Source organism: Scyliorhinus torazame, chromosome 17 (genome assembly GCF_047496885.1).
Source record: "Scyliorhinus torazame isolate Kashiwa2021f chromosome 17, sScyTor2.1, whole genome shotgun sequence".
Lineage (NCBI taxonomy): Eukaryota > Metazoa > Chordata > Chondrichthyes > Carcharhiniformes > Scyliorhinidae > Scyliorhinus > Scyliorhinus torazame.
Window position 1 is genome coordinate 139,609,640 of NC_092723.1, and position 16,445 is coordinate 139,626,084.

The 16,445-nt window shown below is 47.3% G+C and overlaps 1 protein-coding gene across 2 annotated transcripts in view; it reads right to left on the reverse strand.

The window, feature by feature from the left end:
* The window catches only part of ubfd1 (ubiquitin family domain containing 1), a 34,364-nt gene extending 23,588 nt beyond the window's left edge, over nucleotides 1-10,776 (reverse strand). The window contains exons 1-3 of one of the 2 annotated variants that reach the window (XM_072481170.1): nucleotides 10,666-10,760; nucleotides 3,449-3,576; nucleotides 620-904 (exon numbers count right to left, since the gene is read on the reverse strand). In XM_072481170.1, coding sequence (XP_072337271.1) covers nucleotides 620-887 — 268 coding nt within the window. In that variant the 5' untranslated portion in view covers nucleotides 888-904; nucleotides 3,449-3,576; nucleotides 10,666-10,760. Of the gene's footprint in view, nucleotides 1-619; nucleotides 905-3,448; nucleotides 3,577-10,665 lie in introns of both variants that reach the window. The other variant, XM_072481169.1, reaches the window with a different exon arrangement.
* Nucleotides 10,777-16,445: the final 5,669 nt, after the last annotated feature.

Consider the following 16,445-nt stretch of genomic DNA (forward strand, 5'->3'; position numbering starts at 1 on the left):
ATTATTTTGTTTGTTATGGTTATAAAATTTTTGCAAATAAATAAAAATATTTAAAAAAAAAAGAAAATTGCATAGTCGCGTTTAAAAAGAAACTAGATAAGCACGAGAGAGAAAATAGAAGGATGTACTTGGGTGAGGTGAAGGAGGCTTGCATGAAGTATATATATTATATATATTTTTTTTTAATTTAGAGTACCCAATTATTAGTTTCCAATTAAGGGGCAATTTAGCGTGGCCAATCCACCTACCCTGCACATTTTTGGGTTGTGGTGGTGAAAGCCACAGGCACGGGGAGAATGTGCAAACTCCACACAGACAGTGACCCGGGCCAGGATTGAACCCGGGTCCTCAGCGTCGCAGGCAGCAGTGATAACCACTGCGCCACCCATGCTCGAGTGAAGCATAAAACATCCAGTACAGACTTCTTGGGTCAAATGCTGTGTTTCTGTAATGCAAATTCTATGTAATTATACATAATTCAGGGTGATTAACAAGAAACTCCAGTATTTCTCCAAGTGTACCATGCTTTGCCATTGTTCCGCTCCTCACACCTATTTAATGCTCAACTGGAGAATGCAGCAAGAAAGTTAATATGACCTATCCGCCCAGTAAAACACACCTGTGAGTGAGTGAATCTTCTCTTTCAAACTGGCTCCTGTACTATCCAGTGGAACTCTCAGATCATATTTGTTTTTGTTCCAAATTATTTTCAGGTCTACCATTTCCTTCTCCACATCCGACTCCCCACCATTGCTGACTGAAGTTTGAGGGAGTGCATTCTCGTCCATTTGCGTGGTCAGTAAAGTTTGAGCGTCCCCTTCACCTGCAGTCCCACAGCTTGGTTTCTCTTTCTGAACAGTTGTGTCTGTGCAAGCCCCCGTTTCCATTCCACCAGTGTCTGCCTCTGGAAATAAGCATTAAAAATAACTCTTTACGGTTAATTATCTGAAAAGCAGGATCTATAATTTATCTAGAAAATATTAAAAATCTTGTGCACTTGTTCCAACTACAGACCCTTATTCCTGATGTTACATTTGGGTTTATGATGGAAACAGCCCCTGTAAACATGTCACACTGCAATTATACCCCTACCACTCCTTATGCTGTATGTAATACCTTGCATCTCCTAGTTAGCTCTTTTACTGCAGAAAGATTCTTCTGCGCCAACTAACTCCTCCTTTGAATGTCATATTAGTTAAATAAAATGCATAAAAATAAGAAGTCGCCTGCATTATGTCCATGCCCCAGTTTAACATCTATTACAGTATTAAATTCTATGGGAGAACAAAAATTTTAAATTTTTCATTCCAACCCCACCAAAATTCCCAGAGACAGCAAGTCAGTTATTGTGCAGCATTGGGTAATAAGAATGAGTTCATAGTATCATAGAATTTACAGTGCAGAAGGAGGCCATTCGGCCCATCGAGTCTGCGCCGGCCCTTGGAAAGAGCACTCTACTTAAGTCCACATTTCCACCCTATCCCCATAACCCAGTAACCCCACCTAACCTTCTTGGACACGAAGGGCAATTTATCATGGCCAATCCACCTAACCTGCATATCTTTGGACTGTGGGAGGAAACCCATGCAGACACCGGAAAAGGTGCAGACTCCGCACAGACAGTGACCCAATCTGGGAATCGAACCTGGGTTCCTGGAGCTGTGAAGCAACTGCGCTAACCACTGTGCCACCGTGCTGCCCAGTTGCCAGATAATTAGCAGGTCCTGGAAAAGCTCTCCGACATGCCTTTTCTTTATTCAACAAAATCATAAAATACCTGTGCAAGAGGCCATTCGGCCCATCGGGTCTGCACCAATCCTCAGAAAGAGCAAAAGACCCACAAATACCACCTACGAAGCTTATAATGCAAAGTTCCTTCTCAGAAACAAGTACTAGGCCAATTCACCATTAATTCATAACATTTTTTGTGCACTTGCTATCTACAGAACATTTGCCGTATTTTTCACCACTAAAATATTATTTAGTGTAGCTACACTGTCGTCAGTGGCAGTGCAGTATTTTCTTTTACATCAACCAGCTCCTGCAGAAAAACCTATTTCGCTGCAACTAGCTCTACTTCCCAAATTGGTTTGAGTTTTGCTATTTAACTATGAAATCAAAGTATTATAAAAATAATGATGAAATGTAGGACTTTGAATGTTATCTGCATATCCTGGTCCGGCTATTCTCAGGCCTCTGGCACTACTTCACTTAGTATCAACTGCCCATGTACATCACTGCAGAATGTTTTAAATTTCTAACAATGTTGAGATGATTTACTGAAAAATAAACCTAGTAGTGCAGAAAATGCCTGTGGTATTAGACAAAACTTGTTTCATATGAAAAAGGGACGTTCAGCTTCAACTTTAAAAAAAACATTAGAATGTGTTAAACAGGACAGCATGGTGGCGCAGTGGTTAGCACTGCTGCCTCATGGTGCCAAGGACCTGGGTTCTATCCAAGCCCTGGGTCACTGTCCATGTGGAGTTTGCACATTCTCCCAGTGTCTGTGTGGATCTCACCCCACAACCCAAAAAGATGTGCAGAGTAGGTGAATTGGCCCCACTAAATTGCCCCTTAAGTGGAAAGAAAGAATTGGGTACTCTAATTTTTTTTTTTAAATATATAAATGTTGAAGAGAGTAACAGCACAATAACTACACAATACAACTTATACTTCACTGCTTTGGTACCCAGCTCTAGAGAATGTCAAACAGAACTGATATAAGTGCTTCCTTCCAGTGTTAAACATTCCTCATCCATTTCAGTACACAAATAATAAAGAATTAGAGCATAAATATTTATATGAAAATGTAGGGCAGATTGTCCAGTGGTAACTGTAGCAGTGGCTTCAACAGTAAGTCTTGCAGATCAGATTCCATCCCATCAGGGATGTGGGTTTTTAATTGGCTGTAGTGTCTCAACATTGTTCGGCATCATCAGTTCTGGCATGAATACAGAGCATCACCAAATACTCCAGTGTTGCGTTGTCAGAAGTGTCAACTTCACACAGGTATTAAGAGACGACCCAAACACATGATTAGATTAAGTTTGAGCGTTTTGTGTTCTACTGACCCACAGGCATCATCAAGCAGAGACAAGTCAGTTTTCAATTTGGTGCCATTTACCTGAGCAGATTGGCTGCTCTGGATACTTACTTAACATTCACTAAGTAATTCATGAAGTGAAAACCCTTTCCAACATGCCAATTACTTGACCGTTACAATGCAAAGCAAGATTTATTTTGATTGCTACCCAACAAAACACCTACTGGACAGAATGTGCGCATTCGAGGACAGGATCAGGTTCGGCTGTAATAACTCCCAGAGGGGTAGCCTGCCGATGCACACATAAGTGGCCTGTATAAAGTACTATTGGGAAAAGATAAGACAGTGCTCACCCCTCCAATCACCTCCAATATTATCTATCTCCTAACATGAAATGCTTACACGTGAATCTAATCCAGTGGCACCAAGCAAGGAGACATCGTCAATTGATTAAACTCTGCTGATCACTTCCAAATAGCAGAGAACTGTTGCTCTCCGTAAGCTGAAAACATTCACTCAGACTTTATTTCCTGTTTAAACAAAATAAAAACTGATTTAGTTCTAGGAACAAATGGTTAATGAACTTTGTTACGCATCAAAAGAGATGGGAGTGACAGCAAAGTAGGAGAAGGTAACCTTTTCTCATAACATTCGGGCAACAGACTGGTGTAAGATTTCGGTGCAATTTAAAAAAAATAAATCAATTTTGGACTGTTAAAAAGTAGGGGGGAAAAATAGGAGAGTCTGGCACAAATGTGCATGTACTCAAGGGGAAATGAAGGCCCGCATAGCACTTTACCACATCTCTCCAAACATTTAAAAAAAACTTTGCATCAATCATTTATTTGATGTGAAGTGACTTCTTCATAGAATAAGTTTATTTTACTTTAATATAGTAGCACTTCAGGCAGCTGTGGCTTCAAGCCTCACTTTAGGATGTCAACTCAGTATCTTGGTTGACATGCCAGTGCAGTCTTGACGGGGCGCTGTGTTGCTAGAAGTCTGGTAGTCATGTTCGCTATTAAACTGAGGGCCCTTCCATGCATTTGGGTGGTTTGGATCCCCAGCCAGCAACATTTGAAGAGGTGTAGGGATTAAGTAGTTTTAAATGACTGAGATGGTGCACCTTTTAAAATTTTCATCCCATGTATTTAGTTTTAACTATGCCTCATGACCCTGGTCTCTAATTTCTAACCCTTACAACTCACCAAGATCTCTGCTCTACCCCAATTCTGGCTAATTATACAGAAGATTTCAATCTCTCCAGCCTTGGCAGTCATGTCTTCAACTGCCTGTGTCCCAAATTCTGAAATTGTCTCCCTATTCCTGGAGGTTGCATGAGAAAACGTACCTCTTTGATTAAGTCCTGCCTGCTGTTCTAGTGACTCAGTGTCAAAACTCCAGCTGGTAGTGACTCCTGTCAAAGGCCTTGTGAACTTTACTGTTAGCAGCGGAATATAAATGCACGGTGCTGTTCTGCTGGATATCAGTTTTAGAAAGAAACAGTCCTTCAGGACTACTCCTCCCAAGCAACATACATTCACTTTGCAAATTACTCATACACATATTTCATAATGGGCAGCATGGTTGTACAGTGGTTAGCACTGTCACTTCACAGCGCCAGGGTCCCATGTTCGGTTCCCACTTGTGTCACTGTCTGTGCGGAGTCTGCACGCTCTCCCAGTGTCTGCGTGGGTTTCCTCCCACAAGTTCCGAAAGACGTGTGTGTTAGGTGAATTGGACATTCTGAATTCTCCCTCAGTGTAACAGGCACTGTAGTGTAATTCCCAGCTCCACTCTGAGCCAGTTCCCATAAATCCAAAGTCATCTGCCCCTCCCAAGCAACTTACATTCACGTTGCCCAAATTACTCATACACATATTTCTTTCAGAACATAGTTATGGGTCTATCAAATTTATCTAAATTGTAACTGCTGTCATCAAGTCCCTCAAGTTGGTTCAATAGATTAAAAATATTCTGAATCTCCCACACATGCCAAGATCACAAAGTTAGCAAAGGAAGAAAAGGGTATAGGGTGGTGGTATTGATTAAGGAGAGCATTGCAGTGCTGGAAAAAGAGGATGTCCCAGACACAATCAATTTGGCTGAAGCAAAGGAACAAAAAGAAAAAGTGCAATCACATTGCTCAGTGTTGTCTATAGACCCGCAGCTAGTGGGAAGAATATAGAAGAACAAATCTGCAAGGAAATTAGAGGAGACATAACAAAACCTATAGAGTAGTTATAAAGGGGATTTTAATTATCCAAATACAGACAGGGATAGTGGTGGTTTAAAGGGCAGAGAGGGGCAAGAGTTCCTGGAGTCTTCAGGAGAATTTTCTACAGCAGTACGGATCCAGTCCAATGTGAAAGGAGGTACTGCTAGGCCTGGTTCCTGGAAATGAGATGGACCCAGCAGATCAAATATCAGTTGGAGAATATCGATTGGAGAGATCATTGTATCATAAAGTCTACAATGACTATGAAAAAAGACAGAACCCAGAGTAAGCACAATAAACTGCAAGAGTCAACTTTAATGGGGTAAGAACGGATCTGGATCGACTAAATGGAGCCAACGGTTGGCAAGAAAAATGGTAGCTCACAATAGTCTGCCTTCAAAGAGGTTAGCACCGCTGCCTCACAGCACTAGGGTTCAATTCAGGCCTTGGGTGACTGTCTCTTCTCCGGGCTCTGGTTTCCTCCCACCGTTCAAAGATGTGCAGGTTAGATGGATTGGCCATGCTAAATAGCCCCTTAAGTGTCTAAAGATGTGCAGGTTGAACAGGTTTGTGGGACAGGGTGGGGGTAGGATGCGCTTTCAGTGGGGGTGATGCAGGCTCGATGGGCGGAATGGCCTCCTTCTGCACTGTAAGGATTCTACAACACGATAAGAGAAAGTTCAGGCTGAATACAGGAGGTTCAGAGGGGAGGTGAAAAGGCAAAGATGAGAAATATGAAAACAGACTGGCTGCCAAGGGGAATGCCAAAGTCTTCTGTGAGCATATATACAGTAAAATGGTGGGAAAAGGAGTGGTGGTGCTGATTAGGGACCTAAAAGGGGATTTACACATGGAGGCAGGTGGTGCGGCTAAGGTATTAAATTCATATTTTGCTCAGTTTTCAGCAAGAAAGATGCTGCAACCAAGGCCATGGTGAAAGGAGGGGCAATTCAGTCACTACAAGGGTTTAAAATTGATACGATGGTGGTATTGGATGGCGGTCTGTACTTAAAGTTGACAAGGCATTGGGACTGGATGAGAAGCATCCAAGGATATGAAGGGAAATGAGAGTGAAAATTGCAGATGGACTGGCCAGAGGACAGGAGAATTCCAAGTTTTACACCCTTGTTCAAAAAAGGGTGTAAATGTAAGCCTGGTCAGTTTAACTTTGGTAATGGAGAAACTTCCAGAAACTCTCATTTGGGACCGAATTAATAGTCGCGTGAACAAATGGGAGTTAAGGGGCATCTTGACAAATTCATGAATAGGATGGGAATAGATGAATACGGACCCAGGAATGTAGAAGATTGTAGTTTAGTCAGGCAGCATGGTCGGCACGGGCTTGGAGGGCCTGTTCCTGTGCTGTACTTTTCTTTGTTCTTTAATTGAGGATCAGCATGCATTTCTTTAGGGAATATCATGTATAACTAACTTGTTGGAGATAGTTGGTGTGGTGTACAACACCCCAGTGAGCAAAGTTCCGCTGTAACAGTAGCAACAGGAATGCTGAACGACAGGAAACAGAGAAATGATTAATGGATATTTTACAGGCTGGAGGAATGTTTGTAGTGGAGTTCCCCAGGGTTGTATTGAGGCCCTTGCTTTTCCTGATATATATATATTCATGATCTGGATCTTGGTGTACAGGGAACAATTTCAAAACCTGCAAATAATGCAAGCATTTTAAACTGTGAGCAGGACAGTGTAGAACTTCAAAAGGCCATAGACAGATTGGTGGAATGGGCAGAGAGGTACCAGATGAAGTCCAGTCTTCCATCGGGCAGGAGATACAGAAGTCTGAGAACACGCACGAACAGGCTCAAAAACAGCTTCTTCCCCGCTGTTACCAGACTCCTAAACGACCCTCTTATGGACTGACCTCATTAACACTACACCCTGTATGCTTCACCCGATGCCAGTGTTATGTAGTTACATTGTGTATCTTGTGTTGTGTTGCCCTATTATGTATTTCATTTCCTTTTCATGTACTTAATGATCTGTTGAGCTGCTCGCAGAAAAATATTTTTCACTGTACCTTGGTACACGTGACAATAAACAAAATCCAAATCCAGTGTAGAGAAATGTGATGGGATACATTTTGGTAGGAAAGACATGAGAGACTGTATAAAAGGGCACTATTCTAAAAGGGGTGCAAGCAGCATATTGAACTTGGTGCATATGTGTATGTTATTAAACATGGCAGGATAAGTTGAGACAGTGGTTAATAAAGCACACAGTAACCTAGGCTTTATTAATAGGGGCATAGAGTACAAGAGCAAGGAAGTTATGTCGAACCATGGTATCAGACACCAATTGGACCGTAGCTCGAGAATTGCATTCAGCTCTGGGCACCGTATTTGAACACATTGGAAAGAGTACAGACTCATGAAAATGGTCCCTGGGATGGGAAATTCAATTAAAGATAGATTGGAGATTTGGACTGTTTTCCTTGGAGAAAAGGCAGCTGAGAGGAGATTTAATAGAAGTGTTCAAAATCAGTAATCAATTGACTTTAGCCATGCCCAGTCCTCCCCATAATAAACATTGTCAACATTAAGAAAGTTAACAAAGATGCCACAAACATAATTTTGTAAAAATAAACCAGCCACTTTAAAACTAGATCTGTGGCGCCACCCACCCAACCCATCATCTCTTTCCCCTCATCTCAACCCCATTCCAACCAACCCGCTCCCAGTCTCCAACCAACCCATCCCCCCCATCTCAGACTCCCTCTCCAACCCATCACCCCTCTCCGACCCTTCCAATCCCCCCCTTAACCTCTCCTCCCCAACACATCCCCCCCTCTCCGACCCTCCCCCCCCCATCTCCGTCCCATACAAACCAACCCATCCCCAACACATCCCACCCAACCCACCCCTAACTCCGACCCATTGCAACCAACCCAACCACCTCCATCTCTGACCCATTGCAACCAACCCACCAGCCCCCATCTCCGACCCATTCCATCCAATCCACCCGCCCCCCATCTCCGGCCCCCCCCCCCTCCCCCATCCATTCCAAACAACCCCCCCCCCCCCCATCTCCAACCAAACCATTTCCTCCTTCCTCCCCAACCCATCCCCTTCCTCCCCGGCCCTTCTCCCTCCAACCGATCCCCGGCCCTTGCTCCCCCCAACACATACCTCCCCCAGCCCTTCCCCATCTGGCATCCCCCAGCCCTTCCCCATCGGGCATCCCCCAGCCCTTCCCCATCGGGCATCCCCCAGCCCGTCCCCATCTGGCATCCCCCAGCCCTTCCCCATCTGGCATCCCCCAGCCCTTCCCCATCTGGCATCCCCCAGCCCTTCCCCATCTGGCATCCCCCAGCCCTTCCCCATCTGGCATCCCCCAGCCCTTCCCCATCTGGCATCCCCCAGCCCTTCCCCATCTGGCATCCCCCAGCCCTTCCCCATCTGGCATCCCCCAGCCCTTCCCCATCTGGCATCCCCCAGCCCTTCCCCATCTGGCATCCCCCAGCCCTTCCCCATCTGGCATCCCCCAGCCCTTCCCCATCTGGCATCCCCCAGCCCTTCCCCATCTGGCATCCCCCAACCCTTCCCCATCTGGCATCCCCCAACCCTTCCCCATCTGGCATCCCCCAACCCTTCCCCATCTGGCATCCCCCAACCCTTCCCCATCTGGCATCCCCCAACCCTTCCCCATCTGGCATCCCCCAACCCTTCCCCATCTGGCATCCCCCAACCCTTCCCCATCTGGCATCCCCCAAACCTTCCCCATCTGGCACCCCCCAACCCTCCCCCATCTGGCACCCCCCAACCCTCCCCCATCTGGCACCCCCCAACCCTCCCCCATCTGGCATCCCCCAACCCTCCCCCATCTGGCATCCCCCACCCCTCCCCCATCTGGCATCCCCCAACCCTCCCCCATCTGGCACCCCCCAACCCTCCCCATCTGGCACCCCCCAACCCTTCCCCATCTGGCACCCCCCAACCCTTCCCCATCTGGCATCCCCCAACCCTTCCCCATCTGGCATCCCCAACCCTTCCCCATCTGGCATCCCCCAACCCTTCCCCATCTGGCTTCCCCCAACCCTTCCCCACCTGGCATCCCCCAACCCTTCCCCACCTGGCATACCCCAACCCTTCCCCACCTGGCATCTCCCAACCCTTCCCCACCTGGCATCCCCCAACCCATCCCCACCTGGCATCCCCCAACCCATCCCCACCTGGCATCCCCCAACCCTTCCCCATCTGGCATCCCCCTACCCTTCCCCATCTGGCATCCCCCAACCCTTCCCCATCTGGCATCCCCCAACCCTTCCCCATCTGGCATCCCCCAACCCTTCCCCATCTGGCATCCCCCAACCCTTCCCCATCTGGCATCCGCAACCCTTCCCCATCTGGCATCCCCCAACCCTTCCCCATCTGGCATCCCCCAACCCTTCCCCATCTGGCATCCCCCAACCCTTCCCCATCTGGCAACCCCCAACCCTTCCCCATCTGGCAACCCCCAACCCTTCCCCATCTGGCATCCCCCAACCCATCCCCACCTGGCATCCCCCAACCCTTCCCCATCTTGCAACCCCCAACCCTTCCCCATCTTGCATCCCCCAACCCTTCCCCATCTGGCATCCCCCAACCCTTCCCCATCTGGCATCCCCAACCCTTCCCCATCTGGCATCCCCCAACCCTTCCCCATCTGGCATCCCCCAACCCTTCCCCATCTGGCATCCCCCAACCCTTCCCCATCTGGCATCCCCCAACCCTTCCCCATCTGGCAACCCCCAACCCTTCCCCATCTGGCAACCCCCAACCCTTCCCCATCTGGCATCCCCCAACCCTTCCCCATCTGGCAACCCCCAACCCTTCCCCATCTGGCAACCCCCAACCCTTCCCCATCTTGCATCCCCCAACCCTTCCCCATCTTGCATCCCCCAACCCTTCCCCATCTTGCATCCCCCAACTCTTCCCCATCTTGCATCCCCCAACCCTTCCCCATCTTGCATCCCCCAACCCCCCCCCCCCTCCGATTCACCAACCCCCCTCCCTCCGATTCACCAACCCCCCTCATCCCCATAACCAACCCTTCCAAACCCCCGACACCAGTCCCCCCACATCTTTGCACCCCGGTCGCCAGCCCGTTCTTCCCGGATCCTTGCACTCTTACACCTCCTGCCGACGCATCTAACTCTGCGCGGCCACAACTTGCACCCGCGGCCACAACTTGCACCCGAGTCCACTGCACACCCATCTCCCCTTTCATTTTAGTACCCTGACCTCACTGGGCCTTAACTCCTCATTCAACACTTGTCCCGTGACAAGAGATTCCCTGCAATGATGTTGTCAGTTTGTCGGTATGAGCAATGAAGCTGGGAGAGCAGCGCCCTGTTGTGGACAGACCGAATATCCGAGCTCAGCCCTCGGCCCTAACCGCTACCTACCTTCCCGAGCCGCCATCATTGCCCGTCGGAACCCAGGGCCCGCTGGGAGCACGCTGACAACGTCCGCTCCTCAGCCTCGTGCACCGGCACTAAAGGATGATTGGTTCTTAATGGGGGCGGGTCTATGTGATTGACAGCGGCGAGGGGCGGGGCTGGGGTTGGGAGCGCCCCTGGCAGCTGCGCAGATCCGCCTTTCTGGGCGGTGTTAGGGATGATTGACATCGGACCGGGCACGGGGCTCGGTGAATATAGCGCACCTGATTGGTGCTTTACTGCCGCTGGAAGGCGTGGTTACTTTGATTGACGGCGGTGGTCTGGGATAATGATTGGCTTTTGGCTCATCCCCTTCGCAACCGGTGGGCGTGGATAATGGACAACGACTGCTGATTAATTGTTAAGAAAGAATCATAAAATGGTTACCGCTGCAAAAGAGGCTGTTCGGCCTGTTGTGTCCATGCTAGCTCACTGCGTGAACAACATCATTTGGTGAACTTACGTTCAATACTTTTTAAAAGTCCTTTTCTCTCATGGGTGCCTAAAACTGTTCAAAGTACTTTTAATAAGGACACGGGGAGTCCACGCTGAGTTAAACAGTGTCATGTGAGAATACCTTTAAGAAATGGGTGTTTATCAGTGATGTCAGAGTGTGGGTAGAGCTGGGCTGTCTGTCAGCTTTTTACTTTCGTTTTAGGCTGTTTGCTGCAGGGTATGTTTTAGTTTCGTTTTCAGTGTTGGAGCTGAAGCCAGACAGAGCAGGTGTACTGTTGATCTCTCTGCCATGAAAAGACTATATCTCTTGATCATTTGGTGAATTCAGAATTATAAATGTTCTCAGTAGTGAATGTAAACCTAATGTGCTTCTGTTAAAAGGTGTTTCTTTTGTCTTCTGGATGTTGTTTGGGAAGTGATTAAGCATTACTTAGTGTTGTATTCTTTGGGGGATGTATTTGAATTGGTGGTTGCTAAGATGTTCACTGTATGTTTTAAAAAGGTTAACTTGCGTTCATAGAATAAACATTGTTTTGCTTTAAAAAATACTTTTCCATTTCTGCTGTACCACACCTGTAGAGTGGGCCATGTGCTCCCCATACCACAATCTATTAAACGTTGTGGGTCAGGTGAACTCCATGATACACTTTGGGGTTCTCTAAACCCTGGCCCATAACAAATGTTTTATTTACACAGACGATATATACACTACCCGTTAGACTCCGATGGGGTTCCTGCTTGGTTTGTGCCTTACTGGCCGACCTTATATACACTGGGTAATTGAGATACCCCACCCCTAGTGGGGGAGCTCGTAATCTGCAAGGAAGCACAAGCATTCCCACCCCATAGGTTCCGTGCAGGATATTACAGTACTCCCAACTGTGATCAAACCAAGTTTCATTACAATCAATTTTCTCAATGCCCCAAATATAGAAGTCAAAACTCTGATTGCAATGTCCGGGACGGACCAATTAGCCCCCCCCCCCCCTCCCCCGTGAGTCTCGTAGAATACGAGCTTCCCTGCTGAGTGGCAGGGGCCCATCAGCGGAGTAAATGGACTCTAGTATAAAAGCCGGCCCAGATGGGAGCCAAGTATGAATAATCCAGGCTGGGACTGTTGCTATATTTATTTGGTTATAAATATGGCGTGTCAATAAGGTCGCCTTCCTTAATCCTAATTATGAGTATACTTTCAGAGTCGCCAGGTATCTCTCGATACCACCACAAGGTTCAACCCGAATACCGATCAAAGAGCCAATACACCAGTTAGTTCAAAGTCAATACTATTTATTTACACACAGTAAGATCTACTCATGCACGATAATACAACAAACTAAACTATCTCTAACGCTAACACCTATACTTAACTTCGGGTGCCCACTTAAAGGAACAATGGCCGTTGTTCGGATCTGAGGCTGTTGGGTTCGAAGAGGTAACAGGAGTACAGCTAAGGTCGTCCGTCTGTTAGCGAGCGTTGACCTTGAACTTACTTGCTTCTGGTGATGCTGGTGGATGGGTCTCGCCGCTTGAGAGCCGAATCCAAGAGACTGAATCTTTTTCGGGGGTTCCTTCTTATACTTGGAAGGGTTTTGCGTGCTTTTAGGCGGGCCTTAAACTTGGTCCCAATTAATTGGGCAGCTTCTTGATCATTGTCATCGATCTAAACCAATAAAGGGATGGGTGCCCTGATGGCTGGGCGTGTCCTAGGTGGACGTTGGCCTTGCTTTGTGTCTTTCGGTTGGGGTACTGGCGCCGGGATGTCTGCGACAGTATCAGCTACCTGAGTATTAGTCCTTTGTTCCTCGGAGATGGGCCATCAATATGTTAATCGACCCAGAGTTTCTATTCCGTCTGCTGACTGCTTCTCAAATATACATTCAGGCTCTGTGCCTGCTTGTTGCTTAGTATTGTCCACATTTCCCTAGAGTCTCTGTGAGCGTCCATTTTGTGTTCTGAAGGTGGCCATCCCAGATGGCAACACACCCTCCTTGTGATCCTCAACGCAAAGCGTGAAGGATCATATTACTGAATCTTCTTTGTTCTCGGCCTAAGTCGAGCACCCGCAATCAAGGACAGGTTGTACTCTACTCTGTCCTATGGATTGGAACTTTTACCTAAATTGCTTTATATACATCACATTATTATAAAATCCTAAGGGGCGCTATGACATTCAGGCATGTATTACAATTAAAACACGGGAACCTCTAACTATTCTTATCTAAACTATCCTTAGTCAATTAAAAGAATTTACAACAGTATAAACTATACAACAGCAGTATTACATGTCTCTGTATCTTGGCGGTCAAGTACAGGATTTCACATCTTTATTAGAACAAATAAAATGTTGGAGAGGGAGTCTGAGACGGTGGGATAGGTTGGTTGGAGACTGGGAGCGGGTTGGTTGGAATGGGGTTGAGATGGGGGAAAGAGATGATGGGTTGGTGGGGGCGCCGCAGAATCTAGTTTTAAAGTGGCTGGTTTACTTTTACAAAATTATGTTCGTGGCATCTTTGTTAACTTTCTTAATGCACTTTATTCACTTAAAGCGAGTGGGGGGTTTGCTGAAGTCCGAAAATAGGGGGTCTGAAGATATATACCAGAGTGCGGGAGGCTTTCCTTCGCCATTTCCTATGTCTCAGTGTCTGGATGACACTTGTTGCTCTTATTAAGCTTAGTTTTATGAGCTCTGATTATGGCACCTTTGCTTGCTAGTCGCCAGGTATCTTTCGGATACCGCCACGTGGTTCAAGCTCGAGTTATGATTAATAAGTCAGCACACCGCTTAGTAAGATTGAAATCAACGGTCATTTATTATGTACAGCAATAAATACTGACACAATAATCCTACTTTCTATATCACTACCTACTACTACTGGCCAATACTTAACTTTTGGGGATGGCCCACCAGGTCAGGGAAACGAATGGTTTATCGAATTGGGTCTGGCTTGCGGGATTCAAAAGGCTGATACGGGTCGATGGCTAGGAGTCTCTATCGGGTAGCGATCGCTGGAGTCAAACTTACTGTTTCTTTGTTGAAGGTTCTTGCGAAGGTTGCGAGCAGGAGAAGAAGGGAGAGAGAGAGAGATCTGAACTTGGCCCCTCAATTTATAGGGCCCAGGGGCTTCCCGCCTCTCGGGGCGGCCCTTGACCCTGAGTCCCAAGTGATTGGACTTGTTCCCAATCACTGGGTTCGATATGCTCCAATAATGGGGCGATTCCTCGTTCACCTGTATTTGTTTCGGCCACTGCAGGCGGCGAGAGGTCTGGCCCGGCATTCAATTGCTAATATGTTGCAATTGTTCCTGGGGATAGCCGATTAAACTGCAAATGTCTGTGTTGATGTGCTGCTAGTAGTCGCAGGTATCGATCTGGGCCGACTTCCCCAGAGCCGACTACGCTATTCTGTCTGCAGCTGTCCGTTTGTGTCCTGTTGGCTGCTTTTCCCATCAGCCTTTTCGGTTAACCATTTTATATCGGGTTTTGGCCAAATTAATCGGGAATCAGCCATTTTAGGTGGCTACACACTGCAGAGTATCGATATAACTAACAGTGCTTCCACGATGTAGGACAGGGAATACCATGTGATAAATTTGTCACACCAGGTTGGTGTATTAGTGGCTGTCTCTGGGTGTGGGGTATGGAAGGGATGGGAAACATTCACGGCCTGTGGGGTAGGGGGTCAGGGGGGTCGCGTCCGCGTGCAACTGGAGGGATCCCGCGAAGATCCAAATGTAGACCATGATGTCTATCTTCATGTTCTCTTTTTCTTCTTGGTCTTCCTGTGCCTTCTGTTGTTCTGAATTTCCTGAATTTCCTGTGGACACAAGCATAATACCTGTTATTATCTTGTTTAAATCTCGTATGTCTGTCTGTCTGTCCTTTTATTACCAATTGCCTATTAGAATTGTCAACATATGTGACTCCCTCATTTTTTTTAAACCAAACATTTTGGGACAAGACATCCGAGAAGAAAATGCTGTCACAGCGCGAGCAGCCTCACAGCCTGTGTGATCGATGCGGTGAGTGTACCATCCAAGTGTTTGAGGATGTAAATCGCATATGGGAGAGCAACCTAATTGTTGCCGAAAACAAACAAAACTTGTGGCAAAGAACATTCTTTAAACCACTGACTAAAAGAACAGTAAAAGTGTTTCAAACCAAAACTCCGAATGGGGTGCGTATGGGCCGCGGCGGGGCAAGAATGGGTGGAATCCCCAGGTAGGACGGTGACCAGTGCCGTAAGTGCACTACCCGAGCGTAGCTGACCAGATAGGGGTCCTCCGGCAGGGCGGGGACCAGTGCCGTTACTCCACTGCCTGAGCGACTGGACAAGAATGGAAAGAATTTGTGTTCATCGTGGATACTGCCTCTTATGTTTACCTTCAAATCAGAAGAGTAGTTATGATTGGGTGTCTGCCGACAAACTAGTTCCTTTAACTGCCAGTGGGCGTTAAAAGAGTGGTGGCGTGGGGCCATGAATAAACTTTAAGTGCACAAACAACATTCAACATTTAAAGTAACAAACATTTAAAGTAACAAACTAACATAACAAAATCGGGCAGGCTCCATCAGAAGGACACCGTAAATCTCCATCGGTTCCTTTTTACCATCATCTGGACACCTCATTGCTCTATAGCGGACAGAGTCGCAAAGGGGCTCGCCTGGTGGGAGTCAGACTCTGAGTCATCATCTTCTCCCGGTTGCCACACTCGTGACTGGAGTAGCTGTGCCAAAGCTACTTGGGGCGAATTGGGGTCCATCTCATCATTCCGGATGAGTCTGTAAGAATTGACGCCGTGCCAATGTTTTGTGTCGAGGTTGGAGGTGGTAGGGGGCAATCCATAGTCGTCGGGCGGTGGGTTTGGATCAGGGGCTTTTATATACATGGTCTCAAAGGGGTCGAATGAATCTTGTTCGGAGTCGCTGGGAGTGGGGCCTAGTGCAGGAGTGTAATCGTGTCGCGGTGTCATGGAGCTGTCGGTGCTGGATGAATGAAGGAAGAGGTGGATTCGTGCCTCTGGGAGTGGAGTCGCAGTAGTGTCTGAGGATGGGCTGGACTGGTTGGGGGAGGGTAGGAATAGGTCGTCCGTGGGCGGGGCGTGGTCATCTGCTGCTGCAAGTGAGATGTGGTGTGAGTGGTTGTTCTGTGGGCCATAAGCCTTAAGCTGGTTTATGCGAAACCATCCAGACTTGCTGTTGGGATAGGTGATCTTATATACGGAGGGGCTGACTTTATCAGAAATGGAGTAGGGTCCTGCAAATTTGGGGGAGAGGAATGAACTGGGGTTGTT